The 21,789-nt window shown below is 40.1% G+C and overlaps 1 protein-coding gene across 2 annotated transcripts in view; it reads right to left on the bottom strand.

Moving 5' to 3' along the window:
- The window catches only part of Pard3b (par-3 family cell polarity regulator beta), a 1,032,172-nt gene that overhangs the window by 273,030 nt on the left and 737,353 nt on the right, over positions 1-21,789 (bottom strand). For both annotated transcript variants that reach the window (XM_021162850.3, XM_085837816.1), the window contains 2 exons: positions 21,074-21,280; positions 20,107-20,344 (listed from right to left, as the gene is read on the bottom strand). In XM_021162850.3, coding sequence (XP_021018509.1) covers positions 20,107-20,344; positions 21,074-21,280 — 445 coding nt within the window. The remainder of the gene's footprint in view (positions 1-20,106; positions 20,345-21,073; positions 21,281-21,789) is intronic.

Genomic DNA, 21,789 nt, shown 5'->3' with positions numbered 1-21,789 from the left:
TATGCATGTGTACACATACACATTACATGCACATGCATATAACACATACTATAAACACCACACACCCCACCACCACATATACACCTTCTTTTAGATAAAAGTTTTAAAGAACCTCATAAAGTTGTACTATCATTAATTTGGAGGGTATTTGAAGCTTAGACATTCAAGGACATATCACCTTTCCAGAGCAGAGCAGATTTCATATGCTGTGACTAATTAAACCTTGACACTGTGAGAGAGAATTCAGACAGCTGACACTAGTTCATGAATTTTGTCTTATCTGGAGTTGAACTATCCAGGGTTAGTAAAATGGAAAAAAAACCAAAACAACAACAACCTGTGGTCATTTGTGTTCATATAATTTAGGTACATGTATGGTACCCTCTTGCCTGTTATCTTTAAAAGCTGGAATGAATCTTTGGTCAATTTATTTAAGAACTGATCCTCAGCCGGGCGTGGTGGCACACGCCTTTAATTCCAGTACTCAGGAGGCAGAGGCAGGCGGATTTCTGAGTTCGAGGCCAGCCTGGTCTACAAAGTGAGTTCCAGGACAGGCAGGACTATACAGAGAAACCCTGTCTCAAAAACAAAACAAACAAACAAACAAAAAAAAAAACAAAAACAAAAAACCAAAGAAACAAAGCAAACAAACAAACAAAAAAACCTGATCCTAACCAGATTTCTGACCCACATCACCAATCAGCTATACCTACACTAAATTACTTCCTTCCATCTTTTTTTCAAGACACAAAGCATGACCTGACATGCACCCCCTCTAACATAAGGTGCCCTGATGTCTTCCCCCTAACATAAGGCACTCAGAATACCTAACAGATGTAAACAAAGACTAGTTTCTTGCGGCTCTTTTTCTGATCAGGCAAATTACAAATGTCTTGGATGAACTTAATTCCACAGTAACCAGCTCAGTGAATTTATCTTTGCACAGTTTTGCTTTCAAAGGAACAGGAACTGAGAGGAAGAGGCCTCAGGTAACAAGAGACCCATATGGCTTCCCAACCCTCTCTCCCAGCTTATCAATAAATCATTTGGAACAAAAATTTTCTGAGTGAAAGATATTAGATTTCCAAGGAGGTTTCTGCAGTATAATTTTAATAATGATGATAAGAATAAGCAGGACACTTTCCTATTCACCATCACACACAAGCACATTACACTAAATTCCATGGTTAATGAGGCTGTATTCCAAGGATGAGATGTTTGCACCTATTTGCATTGGTCTTGCTTTTGAAGTTTCAGTCACTGTCTGAGAAATTCACCCCACACTTGGAAACACTCTCATTTATCTAAAGTCAGTGCTGACTTCATTTAGCCTTTAGATTAAATAGTGATCATGCAAGGCTACAAAACTAAGAGAAGAACACACCCTATTTTCCCATTGGAATTATACTGACCAAAGCCAACACCTTGCTCCCTTTGTAATGTCTAATTTTGCTAGCTTAAGGTAGAATTTCAGTCTGCTCTTCAGTTTTCTAGTGCATGGAAGAAAATATCACAGTGATGTAGCCTTGACTTCAAAGTTCAGCAAAGGATAAAGGGTTCCATATTTGCAACATCTCTGAAATTATGAAGAAACAAGGCATAGAGGGATATATGGGGAGGGCAGGGGAGGGAGGGAAGGGAGGGAAGGGAGGGAGGACCACCCCAACACTGGAGCTTCTCTAAGAACATGCCAATTTCTAAAGGATCAGAGTGAAGGAGATGATGTAGTTCCTTGTGCCATTTTTAAAATTGGAAATCCATTTCCTTTTCTACAGTATAGTTTGATTATGTCCCCAACTACTCCCGATCCTCCTCACCTTCTCACCCATTGCAATCCACACACTCTTTTCTTCTCTCTCATTAGAAAACAAACAAGCATATAAAAATATCTTCGTGCCATTTTTTTTGTAACCTTTTCTCTAAAACTAAATTTGTTTTATAATAAAATGTTTTAGAGATTTAAACACTGAGGGTACATTAAAATAAGTGAGAAATGAGATTAAATAAGTCATGGGTATGGTCTAGAAGGATGCTTTTAGACACAACTACTACTGGCTTCAGTCTTGTAAGAGAACCATCAATACTCAAACACACTGTGTTGTGTAAAGTCCCTGTTATATTGACAACAAGCAGCAATATAAATTACAAAACCATCATCCCTAAACTACATTAACGCATCAACTACAGCCAGCATCAATTATTCAAGACTTACTCACTGAGCACACTGGTAGGCTACGAGGCAAGATTTTCAGAGAATGGAGGGAGAACTATGGGTGAGGACCAAAACAATTATAAAAAGGTTTTATCCTAGGAAGAGATGTATTTTGAGAGACCTAGAGTATTTAGGTATTTAAGGGACTACTTTCCTTTTTAGAGCCTGTAGACAAAATAGAGTGACATGGTCTGACTGTCCAGAGGATACAACTTCCCCTTGGTCTGTGTGCACTAGTCAACAGAAGCAACTTGATGGAACACTGGCGCAGTCAGACTTTGTTCCATTAACTACCAGCAGAGACACATTGTTACAGCAACTGCTTAAATGAATGGTTTATGTGTCTGTAATAATTTTGACTTAAAATGTCAACTGTATTTGAGATGTCACATGCATTTAATCAATGTCTATATTGTAAAATAAATATATTTCAGAGTGACTGCTGTACCAGCTATAAATCATAATTCTAAAAGACAAGAACATCTTATCTTTGCTATTGATAGTTGTTAATGACAATGCTGATTAAAATGGAATCTGCCTGCCATATTATTGTTAAACAGCCTATTAGAATTTCCATCACATCCCATAACCTATCACTATCTCTCTATGCTGATACGGCTCTTATGGAATAATACATGACTGACAGCTAGATTTAAAACTTAACACTTGAAATGCAAAGCTAAGGAACAGAGTTTTATAAGCACATTTTAACCCATACCTCTCAAATTAAGAGAGACCCTGCTGTCAAGGGTATATAGTGCTTCCAGGGCTGATTTATTTCTTTGGTACTAATATTTGAGTTTTCAAAAGTATTAGGTAAAAAAGAAAATACCATCTATATGTCACATCAGCAAATGAAAGGATCTGTAAGTAAACACTGTTAGTTATAGCACTTCTCAGAAATGAGTGATTCTACCCATAGCCTGTGAACTCTGAGTGTATGCTATGAAAAAGGCAGTGAGCAATATCACACTTGATGCTGGACATACTATATAAGATCATTGTGAAGGGGATTAGATGGAATTCACCAGCAGGACAAAGGCTTAAGGATAGATGTCAGCCAGGCAACCTAGAACCTCTCTAGTCAGGATTATTCTGTCAGCTATAGACAGACTATGGTTGTAAGGAGTTCAAAGGACAGAAGAGCATCTAAACATCTGATAGGATACATCAGCTTCAAGGAAAAAGGTCCTGTAACGCTGGACACATTGGTTCTGAGGTAACTAGTTGGAATTCACCAAGTTCTTAAAATAACAAGACATGGTTCAAGTTCTGTTGTTCTCCACGGGAGGGAGTGTGCTAAGCACAATACCAGGTGGATCCCAGGGTAAAGACAGCAGAGAGGTGGTGGCTTAGGGTTTGATTCAATGTTATTCACGTCACCTTCTTAGCATGATTTATTTCTGCTGTTGAACCTCCAGACACTGGATGTAAAATCCACCCCAGTCAAGCTAAGCACAAGGAGAGGTGAGACCATTAAGAATCAATCTCTGTTCTGAGTCCAGAAGATGAGGACCACAGGAACTGGACAGCAGGGTTCTACCCATGACAAGGTACATGGAAGGCAGAAGTAATGGGAGAGTGTAAAGTTGACTAAGACAGAGGGTTTTTTTTTTTTCCTGTTGGTTAGTAATTTAAAAGCCAAGAGGAAAATACCAATAGAATCTAAACTGTGTTCCAACAAAAGTCTGAGGTGACTAAGCCCAGCCAATGCCTTTGCATGAAGCTTGTTACTAGGAAGAAGCCAGCACTGAACCCAAGCAGCACCTCCAAGGGCAGGTGGCATGATCAGCCTCTAAAGTGAGGACGGCTTACTGTGTTTCCATGTTGGAATTGCTTACAATAAGTCTTTGGTACCTTTATATATTTTTCACAATCTAAGAAGCGTCTTATAAATACTACTACTACTACTACCACTACTACTGCTACTACTGATTATTTTACTATTATTATTATTATTATTTGGATTTGTGGATTTTTGTGGGCTTTTCCTCCTACTTCCCTGCCTCCTGCCAATGTTAAGCTATAAAGAAATAAACTATAATTAAAAACAAATCAAAACCAAGGAGAAAGCAGAATATAGTAGGAAAAATGTTTTGGTAACAAGTAATTAGCTTGGTAAAATCTTGTCCAGGAGTGGAAGATCAATAATACTACTGCATATTTAAGGCTTCTAAAGAGTGAAGAAAATGAAGACATGCAGAGATGGGGACAGTGAGATGACATTGATGGTCTGGAGTAGACGGACAGTGTGGGTCAAAGTTCCAGAACACTGGTCAAAACCACCTTTCCACTTTACAGTCTATTTTAATCATAAAAACCATCTCTTCCCACACTCTGAAAATTCCAGGAGGCACAAGGAAAGCAGGACAAATCTATGATATTGATTTTTTTTTTTTTACTATCCATTGACTAGAGTTCAAATTTAAAGTGGAAAATTATAGTCCATGGGGGAGCAGAAACCTATCAATGGGAGGAACTAGCACTAAAAGCTCTAGAATTAGGGTTTTTACTGTTCACTGGTGATTCTGTCTGCAATCAAAGTTGCAACCATTATCTGGCCAACAGACCCTTCAGCTCTCTTTTTCCCGAGTTCTGAACGTATGATGTCTGTGAGGATTCTTCCGTGGGTCAGGGAGTGCTGGCTGAGTCAGTCTCTACGGAGACATTTCTACTCTGATTTCCAGAGCTCTGTGGATGTTTTGGGTGTAAGGAAAGTCTTAGGAGATAGATAATGGTCAGGGTCAAAAATAGGAAAGAATGGTAACAGAAGAGACTGAGGCCTTTCAAGTTTGCTTTTGTATCATTTACTTTTCTAGATTTATATTTTTATTTGCCATTCAGAATTTAAAATTATACACATAATATTTAAAATGAGGTTCGGGTTTTATGCTTTTATTTTTCAAGGGATTTGTATGGCATTAAGGTAGTATATTAGCCCAAAGTAGAAAACAGAAGTGAGAGAGAGAATTTGAAGATTAAAGGGATCTACTTCCTGACTTTGCTTAAAATGAAAAGCTTCCTAGATGAGGAATCTTTAATCCTAAAAACTGAGGTAAGTTGTTCATCATTATTTAGACCAAAGGATACACTGAGAATCAATATCCCCAATTTTGGCAATTTAAATGTTAATAGATGCAGGCAGTGACTTTGCTCAGTTCCTGCTCATTTCATCCTATAAAGTTAGCTTCTTTTTTTTTACAACTAACCCTTCTCTCTTTTGGCCCACAGATCTATCACACTGGTAATCACTTCTGGCTAATGGCCAAGCCATAGATGGTCATAGGGTATTTGATACAGTTGATGCAAGTGGATAACCGTAGGCATGACTCTGGCAGTGGAAATGTCTGAGGTTAGACATCTAGATGTTCACCTACTTAGTGTGTTCACCAGGTATGCCACAAGTAGTCTAATAAGTTCATAGATTCAGGGATTGTGAAAGGGGCTCAGTAGATAATATAGCTTTTCAACAACAGACTCTTCATGCCCTGCACACTTTGAAGAAAGACTGCAAACCCTGGGCTTTGAAGAGACAGTAACGCACTTGACTTATCCACTTCAGTTCTTGCCAACCAAGATCCTAGAATGATATTTATCAGGCAACCCAGTATTTTCTGAATTCATGAAAGAACTGGACAGGACAGCAATGAACTGGAGGTTTTGAACACACCACAATGTGCTTGCTGTGTACTTAGCAAATCTCTCTCAATAACAATGACAAGACTATTTCAGAAGATCTTGGAGATCAATCCACTCTACTTGGTAGCGACTTTGAGAGGCGATGCTGAAATGCATTTGTTAAACTGACCTGGAATCGTGCAGAAACAGGGTATTCTTTGGAATATGGAACAAAACTATGGCTCTAACCTCATACTTTAGCTGTGAATTCTAAATCCTATTTCATTGCTAATAATTTCCTATTTATAGGTCATCTTAATTAGATTGCAAGTTTAAGTGTAGCAATATTGTTGTATATTTTTTTTCTGGGTTTCCCTAGGGTAGTACTTAATAGATATTCTAGTAATGAACTGATGGATATTTTCTCACATTTTAGATGGATATCTTTCCTTATCCCCTTGCAGACTTGGGGGATACCAGACCTATTACCTGTTCAGAAACCTCACCCAGTGAGTAACAATCATTTTCTTTGTCATATCTAACCTCATTTTTACACAAAGCAATTTTGACTCATTTTCTTCCTACCACTGTCCTCAGTGGAAATGGGGAACAGCTGGTTACTCTTGCTAGTTAACTCATCCTTCAACCTTTTCTTCCAAGAGAAATTTAAAGAAATAAAGATGATTCCCAGGACAGTTTATTCACTTGGTCATCTAAGAATCCCTGTTTTCATTATTTCCTATATTATTATCCAGGATGACTAAAGGGAACAACGCAGCAATATCCAAATAAGTCTACTCCAATTAGCACGATACACAAGCTGCCGAGTCAACCAGCAAAAGCTTATTACAGGACAACAGAATGAAAAGAAAAGCATCATTTGTTTGTGTGTGTGTGTTGGGGAGAACGGGTTCTTTGCTTAAAGGAATCCATTCCTGTTGTGAATCTGAGGCAGACATAGGAAGCTGAAATTAAAACAAACAAACAAACAAACAAACACCCCAAACCCAAGCCACGCAAAGAACTGAAGGAGCAAACTTTGATGCTGATGCTGATGCTGAGGATGATTCTCCATGGGAGGGAAATGCAAGAGTTTGATAAAGGGGGGCAGAGGAAGGCTGTCGAAGCCTGGCAGAATCAGGGAAAGCAGAGTATGAGCCTCTTAAAGAAAGATGCCATCCGAGGCTCCAAGCTCGAAGTAATCTGGTCAGAGTGGAGAGATTGTAGAAAGTAAAAGTAGACGATACACAAATTCGGTCAAGAAAATAGAGGGCACCGGTTGTCAGTTAAAGAGTGGGCCTTATATGAATCCTTCATTTTCAAACGAAGACCTTGGGTTCCCACTGTGACACACCAGAGGTCCCAGAGTACTGTATGAAATATAATAAATTCAAATTTCTGATGATGAAATTAGGAATGCAACATTTGAGCAGGCTTGGTAGGCAATTCTGCAATGCTGCAGACTTTAAGACAGCAATATCCACGACAAAATATTACTAATAGATTTTATTTTAAGAACTTGCTAGTGTCAGTTCCTTTTCATGTAGCATCTCATTTACTCCACAACTCTGTCAGGTAAACATCACTATGACTTCACAGGAGAGGCTAATGACACAGCAGTTAAGTCAATGTTGAAGTTATTCTTTGTGTTATGAAAAAGTATGTAAGTAAAGCAATTTGAAAGAGGAAAGATTTACTTTGTCTTATGCTTTCGGAAATATTTTAGTCCACTGTAGCATGGACCGTGCGAGCATGTGTGCCCCTCCATCACAGTGGGCCTGGACTAGCAGGAAGCATCACACGAAAAGGTCTGCCCTGGAGACATAGCTCCACCCGTGAAGTCCTACCTTGTAAAGGCTCCACAGCCTTCCAAACATCACTATAGGCTAGGGATCAAATAACACATTTCAGATTCAGATAGAATCCTTAACAAGGACCTATGGTTAGAAACAAGCAGACCTGAGATTTGTATCCAAGTGAAATTTCCCAAGATCTTCTCTTTGCTACCATGTTATATTACATTTTAATATAGAGGTGTTTATTAACTATCTGATGATGGTAGTTGTGTTAGGATGAACTGAAATGAAGAAAGGGGGAATGCAGGCCAATTAGCCAGGTAGCTACTAAAACAACGTATTCCGAATAATCAATCAAATTACAGTGGCACAATGTACAGAGGGGCAATGGAATAGAACACCCAGGAGTGCAAGGCAGTACTTTTCACACATCAGTAGAATTTACTGATGGGAGGGTGAGGAGAGGCAGGGAGGATACATCCTAGATGTCATAGGATCCCAGGTGTTGCATCAAACATAATTAGGAAAGTCAGCATAAGCTGGTGACTTCCATGGGTAGACTACCAATTAGACTTTAACCTTGTTGAAGTTGAGGTTGAAAGTAGCCAATAGTTTGAGAAACAAATCGGATTGTGTCCAAAGCCTGGTGGCTATTATAGTCCAAAAGAGTTTATACACCTCCTATCTATTTTCCAATTTAAGTAATGCATCTCCTATCTGTTTTTAATTGCACTGGGAAGTCTTTTTTCTTGTTTTATGAGCAAAACAGTCAGTTACTGTGCTCCCAATTTGAACCTTTTCCCTTAATTATGAACTAGTTCATGTTATAAAATTATTTTGATATCACCTGAAGACATCTAATCCAATTGGAAATCCAATAGATGGCAAGAGTAAATAAATGGCATGTGTCCTGCCTCATCCTGCAATTATCTGCAAGGAAAACTATTGGCCACTGTCATTGCCCATGCATGTGGAAGATGGACATTAGTAAATTATATCGAAGTTTTCAGATAAAAGGTGCTAATCAGAGATCTGATTCCATCCTATCCTAGTCAAACTATTAAACCTCAACATGTCATTCCCTAATCAATTAAGTAAACATCCCACAAGGACATGACATTGTGCTGGACACAGGGCAAGGCCTATTAGGCAAATACATCCCCACTAGGAACTTACAAGTGTTTGTATATACAGATAAAACTGTTGTTAGCATGCTTTATTAGTTACTTAATATGAGTATGCAAATAAGTCCATCAGAAAATTGTCTGCATTTTATTAATCTAGCATCTTTAATGATTATATTTCATCTTAAATGCTAATGACATTTATTTATGATTGTGTACCTTCCATTTGAGTGCCTGTGCAAGTTCCTTTTAGCATATCAATTGCTTCAAAAGTGAAACCACTGGACTTTTGTCCTGATCTGTTAACAAATCTAAACCTCATTATCCCAGAATGAGATAAAGTAGTGTATTCTCCTCCAGTGCTGTTGTGTAATTTGCATTAACGTAATGGGAGTTGGGCAGGCGTATTAAGAGCAGAAGGAACCCTAATTAAACAAATAAGCCTTTTGGTTGACACCCTATGTGATCACTCTTTACTGTGATAAGTATGAGAAAATCAAATCACCCTACTGCTTTGGGCAGCAGAGAACAGGAGCTGCAGAATAATCAAGATTACACAGAGTAGGAAGGGACAGCAAGGAGCAGCGATCAGACTTTGAATAGAAGGTAGCCATCCATTTTCATATTAATTAACTCTATACAGGGCCCTCATCCTTCCATGAACACATCCTCAGAAAACAGAGGGATAAACAAACATTTGCAGACATGCTTGAGAGCTGAAAAAAATGAATAAAGCCATAGAGCAAACAAGCCTGCCCGCTGGGTACCCCAGCATCTCATTTGTCTTTGTGCTCCGCCCAGCTGATGAGTAGCCCTTCGATCTCAGGTTCATCTTTTAGTTAAGCAATAAACCTTGGCTCTATGTAGCATTTTAGTGAGTATCCTTGTAGATAGTGCTGTCCTTTCTATAACTCATAAACTTCTTTAAATCCTTATGCCCACAATCCACCCACAACGTGGTGCTCATTTTCTCTTCTTGTGTTCAGGTGCAGACTAACAAAACTTCAGATGTATTCCATGCAAATGAATAACTGTTATCAACGATCACACCCCTGGGTTTCATGGACGCCAAGATCTGTCTGTGACTGCCTCTAGTTTCCAATTCCATTCCAAGCGCCACACTGCTCATAAAGAGTGCATTTCCAGCCAAGACCTGCGGTAGTAATGATGAAAAGAAAAGAAGTGATGGCTATGGTGTCCCCCTGCCTGAATTTAAAAATATTAAAGAAATTAAGGTTAGACTTAATTTGAAAAAAAAATGGCAAGTTAATAAAATGAAGCAACAAAATTTTTATGATTCATTTTGTGGTAAATAAAGTAAATACTTTTTAAAGATTTATCTTTAGACGTGTGTGTGTGTGTGTGTGTGTGTGTGTGTGTGTGTGTGTGTGGGTGTGTGTGTAGTCCAGAGGACAGTGTGAGAATTCCAGAAGTTTAGAGTTAGGATGGTTGTGAACTACTGGATTTAGGTACTAGCAATAAATTTGAGTCCTCTGCATGAGCAATACAGACCTGAGGCATCTCTCCAGACTTCAAGAGTCAATAGTTAAAGATGAATTTAGGAGAGAAAATCCCTTTACAAAGGAACCAAACCTGACCTCTCTTCTATGCTGATGGGGGCTAACATCTGTTTCTTTCCCTGGCAATCAGGGACAGTCATGGAGAACAATGGATAGCTGTATTTATTGTAAGTAGCTTTTCAGAATACATTGTTTTTTCCTATAGTCATACTTCTCACAGGCGCAATACATGCAGCTACTTTATCCTGATCAGTAAAGTGCTCTCAATGTATCTAACTTGAAGCTAAATTAAGAACTTTGGCCTTTATTTTTCATTTGAGATTTCATGTTTCAAATGGCTTGAACCTCATGATAAAAAGCATCTAAACTCTAGCCTATGGCTTGCCCTTTTGCCTTTGGGGAGATGCCTGTTAAAATTTCATTGGACTGGCTGCATTAGCAGAGCTGCCCTTCATGCTCATAAAGCTGACGGGCTACCCAGATGTTTACAGCCACTATCTGGGAAGAGGTAATGACAGGCTGTGGCCACATTACATTTATTGTACATGAGACCTGTAACAGCCATTATGGGATCAAGCCGAGAGGACAAATATAGCACACATGCCATGTCCCTGGTGACTTGAGTATTCGGTGCTCTCTCTAACCCGATTTAAAAATCAAGTCAAAATGTATCTTGATGGACAACATCAGAGCAGCCATCTACTAAGAAATATCCAAGCCTGAACCCATCTGCACACTCTGCATTGAGACTGGACTTAAAAAGGAAGGTAAGAAAACAAAACAAGCCTTTGGGTGAGTCTACTCTTGATTTGTATTCAGCAATGGAAAGTTTCATCTTCTACCCAGTGGTTAAGTAAAGCTTGAAAACAGTTCACAGTTGCACTTGGAAAGGAGTGACCCAGAGCATATGAAATATAAATGAGCGAATGATTTGAGCGATGGCATTTCTTCCTATACTTTATTATGCAAACTGTTCAGGTGAGAGAGAAGAAGCACCATGCCCATTTGAATTACAAAACAGCAATTCAGGGGAAATGAAACAGTGGAAGGGAAAGTTTGTGGGCTCTGAGTACATCTAGCTTGAGACAAAGGGTTTGTCTGGAATAAATCCAAAGGGAGGAGTCGGGAGAGAAGCCTATTAATTTCATAAAGGCAGACCCATGAGTGGGCAACAGGTGGAGAGACAACGTGGGAAATGCAAATCCAAACCCCAAGAAGATGTCATCTCAGGTGTAGTTATCTGAAAAGAACAGTAGCAAGCAATGGTGGTACGTACTCACAGTCCTAACTCTTGAGAAACTAAGGCAGTAGGCTCTTGTGTATAATGAGCCCTCCTCTCAACTGAAACAATACATAAATGACAGAAACCATTACTTGCAAGAATGTGGAGAAAAGTGAGGCCTTGCACACTATTGGTGGAAATATGAATTATTCATATATTGTGGAAGATATTATGGAAACTTATCACAACATAGAAACTATAAGTACCATATGATACCCAGGTAGATATCCCACTTCTGGAAATATATTTAAAAGCAATGAAAGGAGTACATGAAAAACAAATCTACACTTCCATGATTGATGCAACACTCTTCATAACAGCAAAGGAACAGAAATTAACTACACATTGGCCAAACGATAAGTAGACAAAGGAAATGTAATATACTTGCGCTTTCTGTCTCTCTCTCTGTGTCTCTCTGTCTCAGTTTCTCTCTGTCTGTCTCTGTCTCTGTTTCTCTGTCTCTCTGTCTCTCTGTCTCTCTCTCTCTCACACACACACACACACACACACACACACACACCTATTTACCATTCTTGGAAAGAAGGATTTAAATTGCAGTGGTGTGGACAGGTTGGAATGTTGCAGGTCTGGTGTCTAATTAGACCTTAGCTCAGGCTATCTTTAGGCCCTCATGTAGCCATTCCTTGCCCACATCTGTGTTAGAACAAACATTTTGTGACTAAGAGATAAAACCTTTTGGAATTTTTAACCCACCAGATCACCGGATTCTATCAATTCAAATCTAACACAGCTTCTTAGGCCCATAGAAGATTCCCCATCTTGCTGTAAGTGCCTCTTTTATGTACCCACCAATTTATTTTAAAGTTGTTTTGATTATGACTTTCATAACATGGTTTCCACATGGGTACATGGAACCTGAAATAACCTAGCTCTGTGTTCTCCAGATTTGGGTAAATCGGATTTGGCTCTAGAATAAACTCTTTCCTTTTGAGGTGAGAACTGTGTTTGTTTTGTGCATTGTCAGAGATAACATGAATTAACCTGTGAAGCCTTCTTACATGAAATACACCAGGCACAGAAGGAGAAGCACCATGGAGCTCTCACTTACAAGTGACGTATAAAAGACTGTAATTCACAGGAACAGGGAGAAAGGGTTGTTATCAGAAGTAAGGCAGTGTGAGAGTTGGTTGCTCAAGGACACACAACTTCAAGGTGAGACTAGCAACTCAGAGTAGTGTCTTCAGAAACACAGAAAAGATAAGTATGTGAAGTTATCCATGTGTTAGTGTGTACTGCTACTTCACAATGGTCTTATCTATCAGAACATGTTGTATATAATAAAACATATGATAATTTGGTGGACTTAAAATACACAACAAGCATTAGTATCTATCAAGTCAGGCATTCACAGACAGCTTGCTTATTTATATAAACCACTCCGCTGAAACGACACAACAGCACGGAGAGGGTATGAGGGATCGTTGAAGGCCAGGGAGCCTGCAATTAGGTTCAGCATGAGCCTGGTGATAGTAGCAACTGTGTAATTGCTTGTGTAGAAATAGCATGGGGGCAGTGTGTCTAGCAGTCCTAAGACATGCACATCACAGCTCCCCTTTATAGCACACTCCTATAAATAAACCACATAGTACATTTCACAGTGGAATGAACAAAGTGTGTCCTGTAGTGTAGGCAAAACTTAGAAATGAAAAGTTGAGGCTTCTAAGGGTTTTTAAAATATCTTTATGGTTTATAATGTAGGATTCTTAGAAAAAGAACCATCAGCAATATCTGAAGCTGAGTAAAGAGGAAATGACACAGAGCATCCAACTGCTGGGTCAGGGAGAGCAGGGCTGGTGCACTGCACGTGAAATCAGTGTCTCCACGTCTGCTGTAGACACTCCTCTCTGAATGTCCAACTCAGCTGCAACAGGGCTTTGCAGACATTTTTTGAATTCTATACACTGCTCTTTGTTATCATTGTGAAATTTGTTTACAGAAAACCCTTAGATTTCTATGCTACAGGGGGAAAAAGGAAAACGAAAGAAAAGAGAGCTGGCTTCTGTGTCAGCGTGCACTGTTCAGATAATCTATCTGCTGAAGATCCCATGAAGCTTGGGGGGACATGGTCTGTTAGGCCGCAGACAGCTGCAGTATGGGAGGATTCTAGCCCCTCTGCAGTTTCCCCATAGCACCTACTGTAGTCTGCAATCATCTTGACTTCTTTGGATCAGGTATGTATTCCCTATTCTCTCACCATTCTCATTGTATGGGATGTCAACCCCGTAGGAGCCAGGGCCTGGTCCCTCTTTAGAATCATGTGAGTCCAGAAGGTGCTGCTCTTTGCCAGGGGACCAGAGCTGTCTTAGAGACTGTCCCTTTGCTCCCTGGGTACTTCACAGTTAAAGCTTGTATGTTGATGTGACATTTCCCTTGTTTTGTACTAAACACAGCAGGAGAAACTCATATTTATCTTTGACTTTTTCATTCTCTATTATGATGGGAAAGTGCCATAGTAGCTGGGATTTCGCTGCTTGCTATCCATTTCCCAGGACAACACCTGACGTAAAGTTAGGACTTTAATAAATATTGTTGAGTGAACAAAAGAATGATTAGTAATGTATTTGGCAAAGACAAAATAATCAATAAATGTTATTAATAACTTGAATATAGGCAAACAAAATTTAAAAGCAGACCAAATTAAAAACCTTCCTAACAGCATGATATATACTTTGATAATCTACTGGGAAGGAACTAACTAGACACAATTCCTTTAGGACAAAAGCCTAGAAAAGGTAGAGAAGAATGAATGTAATTGGCTGGGGAGATGGGCCTAGTTAGTATGATGTTGGCTATATAAGCATAAGGAACTCAGTCCAGATTCCCAGCACCCACATGAAAAGAAAAAATGGAGCACACCCCTAGAGTCATAGTGCTAAAGTGTAAGAGATGGGGATCCCTGAGACGTGGGGCATTCAGTGAAGCTGAGACGGTAAGCTCCGTGCTCAATGGCAGACACTGTTCCAAGAAAAAATAAGATGGAGACCAAGAAGAATACATTGGGCACCAACATCTGGCTCCTATATGTGAACCCCCATACATAATGTATATGCATACACCAGGAAGCTCAACAAGACATATACACATACCCTACATGTGTGTGTACACAGATACAAATAGACAGTCATATACAGAGATGCACACACACATACACAGACAGACACACAGACACACAGACACACACACACACACACACACACGAAAGGAAAATAAACCTATACTATTTCAAGCCTTTCATTCAGTGTCCAGAATAAGTTAACAGTTCGTGGGTTTTGAAGTGTGACTTAGACTCTTAAGAGAAGACAGCAGAAACTGTTATATAAAGGGACTGGTTTGAAACATGAGGAATTTCATTTAAGGACTACAAAAGACTGACAAAATTATTAAACAAGCAAGAAATCAGAGGGTGATTTCTACTTTTCCACTGTGGTTGACATTATTGTGGCCATTTGGGACTGGCTGCACTGAACTTGTCTCCCGAAGGATTTGAGCTCTGCCCTTTGGTTAGAGGAGCCATGGATATCCCTTCTGCAGGAACGTATCTTGAAGAACAGGGATACCCAAGGAAGTCAAACTCATGAAGCAAAAATAAGGATGTGCTTTGACCAGAGATAAATCAGTGGGGATCCTGAATCTTACACCAAAGTTTGTTTTCTGAATGCCAGCTGCTTTTGGTAAAAGAGTTTCTACTGTTGACTAGATATAAGAGTTGCTGGTTTGGCCCCACTCTAAGCTTTCCTTCCAGTCTTGAAAAGGCAGGTCAGAAGATGACAGACACATGCCTTCCTGCACTGGTGGCAGCGAACCCACCTGACATTTTTCATGAGCAGGGAACAGATGAATCCCATGTGCCTATGTGCATGTGTAGATCCCCAGGGAGCCAAACCCAGAATGCTGACAAAGCATAGTCAGAAACCCTGACCTCCTCAGCAGCCTCCTGTGAGCCTGCATGCACCTGCCTTTTCTGTCTGTATGAGTTTGGCTCAGAGCATTCCTGGAACCCTATCCGACATGTCATCTTCCTGTGTTCAAGCACACGTCCCAGTGAAGCCTTGCTTGGATGTTGTCATTTGCTCCATGATGACTCTCATCTCAAGTGAAATAACCCTTGGATGAGCTGGTGACAGTAAGAGATGGTAACCTGGAAAGGATCTGGACACTGTCTCTTTCGCACTTCTGTATCAAAATGAGCAAAAGGTTAACAGCAAAGCTATCAAAGGTCTCTCCCAGTGGCAGGTAAACAGAGTTTATAAGGTAACTGACACAGTTGGAAGGTTAGGAGTTGAGCGTTTTTCCCATATAACTTATGGTCCTTGTAAGAGCCAGACTTGATTCATGCAAGGAGATAATTTAAAATCAGTAAGTCATAACAACATGCAAACTAGACAATGGATAGAAAGATGAATGGGATAGACCTCCCAAAACTTTTCTATTAGGAACAAGGAGTGAAATTAAAAAAATAGCCTGAGTTCTTCCCCTCTACCATCAACATGTTTGGAACAGCTAATATCAGCAGAGTAAAAACACTTGGCTCTTGATTAGCAAAAATAAGGCCACTGCTAACACGTCACAGTTTTAGGATGAGGAAAGGGGGCAGGATTTAACTGACCCTCTGTGGCCAGGTGCCACTATCTATGGAGTAACTGCAGACACTACCGGCAAAGCCTATGTTCAGGAAAGCATTATAGCAGAGCAGACAATGGGGAAAATAATGCATATTTAAGTCACATCTAACTCTAAGAGAACCTTAGAGCAATCAATCTTTTTTAAATAAGAAAGAAACTAAGTCAATAGCATGTGAGTAACAGATGAGAATTAAAGCAAAATCTGTTGGCTAATGGTAACAGCTTTTGTGTTCTCTGTTGCTGAGAGCGTGCGTGTAGCAGCGACTCCAATATGCTCACCAACGCAGATGCAAAAGGCTATGGAAAACAGTTGCTATTTTTATACCAAAGATAAAAATCCAACATCACCTCTCAGTTCTTAATTTTGTTAGTGCAGTGAAAGAGAACAAAAGGCAGGGTGGTGTGTCTCTAGAGGATCCAGGGCCTGTGGCTCCCACTATGTGGAGATAGGGACCATATTGGGAAAAGGGGCAAGCAGGCCTTGTCTTGTGGGCAATAAGTACACAGAGCTACTCACATAACAGAAAGTAAAGTCAGGGTTTAACTCGGTGACAGTCTCAGGAACAGGCCCTGTGAATTGCTGGTAGTTTTCATATTTACAGATTATTGTGGCTAAATCATTTTTATAGTTTTTTTCTTTAATACCCTAAAGAGGAAACTTGTCCTTATAAATTACTATGACATTGTAAAAGCAGTAATAATACTTATGATAATGACTGTGCTGGTTTCCGTTGATACTGTAAGCAATTAGTACAATCTTAGGGGCTTGAATAACACATATGGGTGAAAATTAAGGGGCTGGTCAGAGGGAAGCCACCTCCTCATCCTTCTCAGCTTACACAGGCCGCCATTATTCCTTGGTTCCTGTTCACTCCCCTCTATTTTCACAGCAATAATGCTGCATTGTTTTACACCATGCTTGCTTCTCATGACTTACATTTCTGCTTATAAGACCTTGAGATTACACTTGGCTCTCTGAGGAAACTCAGCACAACTGCCTTATCTCAGGGCCAACAAAAAGATGTGTCTCACTGAGTCATGAGACTACAGGTCATGTAGCGTACTAATAGGGCACTACTTAGGCTGAGCTCCTGAAGAAGGCTAAAAGCAGAATGTGGTACTTGTGCTAGGTACTACATGATCAAACTAAACTTAGAAAGGGCAAGTTTTCACTTTATATGCCCCAATATAGGGGAATGCCAGGGCCAAAAGAATGGGAATGGGTTGGTAGGGAAGTGGGGGGCGCTATGGGGGACTTTTGGGATAGTATTGGAAATGTAATTGAGGAAATTATGTAATAAAAATATTAAAAAAAATAAAATTAAAAAAAAAAAAAAAAAAAAAAAAGAAAGGGCAAGTTTTCAAAATATCAGAACATTCAACGTAACCAATCAAAAAAGATCCTGTCACCTTGAGACACCATGGTAAGGAGGTTCCTTCTTCTATAACTCTGAAAGAAACCTGTTTATAGTGGCCAGTCCACTTTGTGTTCCTTGTTTCTGGTTTCATCTTTTTTGCTATTTATAAAGCCCACGTCTTCTGCTTAGGTATCCAAGTGTCTTTCTTCTGTAGGTGAGATATGGCCTTATTCACAAATCAGTAATGTAAGGTTTGATCTTATATTTGAAATCTTATTCCCTGATAGTCAAATGATCTCCAGGGCATCAGACCTGCTAAATTAATGTCATCAATTGAAAAACAATGGCCCAATTGGGTTCACATGTTTGAATACTGTTTGTAGTTAGTAGAATGGTTTGAGAAGGATTGGGAGGTGTGGCCTTGTTGGAAGAAGTGTGTACCTGGGGGTGACCTTTGAGGTTTCAAAAGAATCCTGCCATTTTTAGTGCTCTCTCTGCCTTCTGATTGTAGTTTTAATATGTGAGCTCTTGGCTCTTTCTGTCACTATGCCTTTGTATCACCATCATGGACCCTAGCCATGAATGAAGTCTATTTAAATACTTTCTTTTATAAGTTATATTGGTCATGGTGTTTTATTATGGATCTCTGTGAGTTTGAGGCAAGACAGATTTTTGGAGTAAGGATAGTTAGGGCTATACAGAGAAACCTTGTCTTTAACCCCCACCCCCAAATAAAAAGATTTTGAGGAGCATACTAGGGTAGCATTGTTTGAACACTGGATATGCAATAGGCTGGCTCGGAGCTGTCTACACTATTCAGTCGTCTACACTATTCATGTCCCTTAAATGTTATTTTAAACACACACACACACACACACACAACAACAACAACAACAAAGAAAAGGAAGGAAGGGAGAAAAAGATGGAAAGAGATCATTGAATTTTCTTTTATATTTAAAAATATCAGTTGATTTGACATTGAAACAACTAGTATCCTGTATTCCCAAGCATTTTTAAGAGATAGATATTCTAAAGGTTTTACACAATATGGTTAAATCTATCACATGTCATCTGTTCTTCATCGCTAAGATGATGGAGATGGACAGATGTGATAGGGAAGTAAAGTAATAAAGTAATGGAATGGCTACCTCTACCTTGCTTACCGTTCCCCTAAACACAAGCTCCAAGAAAATCCTCTGGGAATTAAGAAGTGATTTCATAAATCTGTCTGCTTTGTGATGAGCAAACATTTTCTGATCTTCTGCTCTGACACAATGGCAAAGCACAGGGGCATGTTGAGAGAATCTGGCAAGTCCTTCTAGGTAGGAAGGACCTGAGTCACTTTGGAGGAGTCTTAGGAAGCAAGGCTGGTGTGACAATCATGTCATAGGTAGAGGGGAAGGGAGAGCAGTGGAAACAAGCTGCTCGTGAGTGGTTTGGACGGGTAAGAGATTGGTGATTGTAGCAGGCCAGGTAGGTGCTGCTGCAGGTACTATGAAGTTACAGCCTTCTATGCCTTCATCCAAGAGCTTGGGGTAGATGCTGTTGTCACTGCTGCCAAGCTGCTGCTAGATTAATTCCTTCTCTGCCTCTATATAAGAAGTCGGCCAGTATGGGTAAGGAGACTCTAGGCGCACTGTCTGAGGTCAGGGGCTAAGGGCAAGCATCCTTAGGAAGTCAGCCGTGACAGTATTCTCCACCAGCAGCAACTGGTATAGTAAAGAGCTATATGAACCCAAAGGTGCTCACCTAGAAAGGACCCCGATGGTCAGTTTGCATCACCTAAAAAAGTTAAAGCATTTTCCAATGCCCTTCCCCTGCACATGTTCCATAGACAAGGCAGTTATGTCCAGGAAGGAGATATACATTTTGGTTTACATTGAAGTAGTTGTGTAAGCCTCTGGCCAAATGACCAGAAATCAGCCACAGTACTAGGACTCCAAAATGTAAAGTAGGTAGTTTCAACAGAGTATGTTTTGGAGGATAGCTGTATGAGAAGAACCAAACTGTGTTCTGACTATGTGCTCGGTGCTCCTAGCCATTGAATCCACTGTATGTAACATCTTATCTCCTATGTCTCCCAGCCCTGCAGGGCCCTCGGGAAGGTATGGTGTTAGCCCCAGTCTGAAAGGAATGGAGAAAAGATGCATGGAACCTCTGGCTGAGACATGGAAGATCATAGGTGGAGGCCAGGATCACACAGCCCTAATCTCAGGTATATCTCTAGTGCATCACAGTGCCTTTGTAGGTGACAGCTACCATGTTGGGGACCTGAGACACACTTCCTATGCTTTTCTAAGTGTTGGCCTTTTTTGACAACAGTGTTATGACAGTTGCACGTCATCAGCACAAGGTTCAGGAGACACCTTAAAAGGCTTTTTGTGCCTTCTTCACACACAAACAATACAGTTATAGACTTGACTTTTACGAATGTCTTGATTTTTATGAATATAGCTGAAGATGAGAGAAACCTTGACCCTTTTTCTGAGCATACACAATGGCGTGCTTTAGCTAGGAGAAACAAAGCTAAGCACCTTCACAGTGGGCCCTTACCTCAGCATGGCACCAAAGCCCTTCCTCTTCATTTTCCTCTCTGCGTCCTCACGTTCCTCCTTCAGCTTTTTTTCCTTGACTTTCAGCTTGCCCTTTCCTTTTTTCTTCTCCTTCTCTTTTGTTTTTTTGATGTTCTTGGCTTTATTTTCCACATTGTCTAGCTCGGGGTTTCCCTGAGGGGCAGACTCACAATTCAGAGTTGTGTGGCCTGAGCGAGAGCTCTTATCAGACAGACCATCTGTAGAGAGAAAAATCAATACCCGTAGTCAGGGGCACTTACCACTAGTATATATAAAATACGTCAACATGTAAACTACAGAAGGCGCACAAGTACTCTGTGTTCTGCTGAACCACATGGCTGCTTGTACCCTTTGAAGGTAGGGTTTCTTAGCCCTGGGTACTTCAAGCAAGGTCTGAGGCTAGGAGTGGGTCACACTGGTTGCTAGCTGGTAGCACAAAAGGCTTGAAATGTGCTAAAGCAGTAACCTCTCTGAAAGCTAGCTTGTTAACCTCGGATCACTTCAGAAAGCCCACATGCTGGGAACAAACAGGGTGAGTTTCTTTCCAAAAGAGATCTTTGCGTATAAATATAACCCACTGCTCCTACGCAATTAATGCAGTCAGTCCTCTGGTTGATGTTGCTTTTAATGATTCAAATAAGAATGTCAAGAAACGCATGCTTAGTGCTCCTGCCCTAAGGGTAAATGACAGTTGGTCCTTCTAAAAAAGTGAAAGAGAACTTTTTTTCCCCATTTGCACTGTGAAATAAATTGCACATTGCATCCTCCAATCTAATGCTCCTTAAGCCAAAGGGCAAAACATATCAGGAAAATGAATTACTTTTAATATCAAAAATATAATTGTGATCCTTAAATCATTTTTTTCAGTAGTTAAGTGAACATTTTCGTTTATAATATGCAGATGGTAATGAGATGAAGAGCCCACTTAAGGGGGCATATGGCCCTACCCGCATCTGCCTCTTCTGGCCCATCGTATGATTTGTCGATGGCTGCTCGGAAGCTCTCGTTGCAGCCTCGGCCTCGCACCATGTGTGGTCTGGGCCTGTGGAAGGGTAGGTCATTCTTCCTGACTTCAGCCACAGCCGTCTGTAGGCTCTCCAAGGAACTGGACTTTTTCAGACCCAAAGTTGGACCAAAATCTTTGCCTGGAGAGTCTGGAAGAGAAAAGGTGAAAGGTCAGCCTTCTCTATGATAGAGTAGTGAGCTATGGTGGAAAGACTCATAATTCTGAGAATAGTTCTGGCTGGGCAGTTTAGAAAAGACTGTGTTAAGTCAGTAAACATTGGTGGTTGAACTCCAGCTTTGCCATTATCTTTGGTTATCTTGGGCAAGTAGGCTGCCATCTCTGAACCCCAGTTTCTTTTTCTACAGCTGTGGTAAGATTTTAGATGACAGTATTTAAATTTGTTTTACTCAGGGAAACTTATACGTATGTGTATATATGCATACATAGATAGACATACATGTGAACTTGAAAAGCCACTAAACTAGTCACTATCTATAGATTGTATGTTTGAGAGGATATACATCCACGTACACATATGTGGTCAGAGAGACACACAAACTCTTTGTAGAATGAACTGGCCTCAAACTCACAGAGATCTGCCTGCCTCCTCTTCCTAGGCCAAGGCATCCAGACTCATAATCCACCTAACACAATCTG

Source organism: Mus caroli, unplaced genomic scaffold (genome assembly GCF_978045245.1).
Source record: "Mus caroli unplaced genomic scaffold, Mus_caroli_1 scaffold_1, whole genome shotgun sequence".
Lineage (NCBI taxonomy): Eukaryota > Metazoa > Chordata > Mammalia > Rodentia > Muridae > Mus > Mus caroli.
This window is presented reverse-complemented; position numbering and strand designations above follow the sequence as displayed.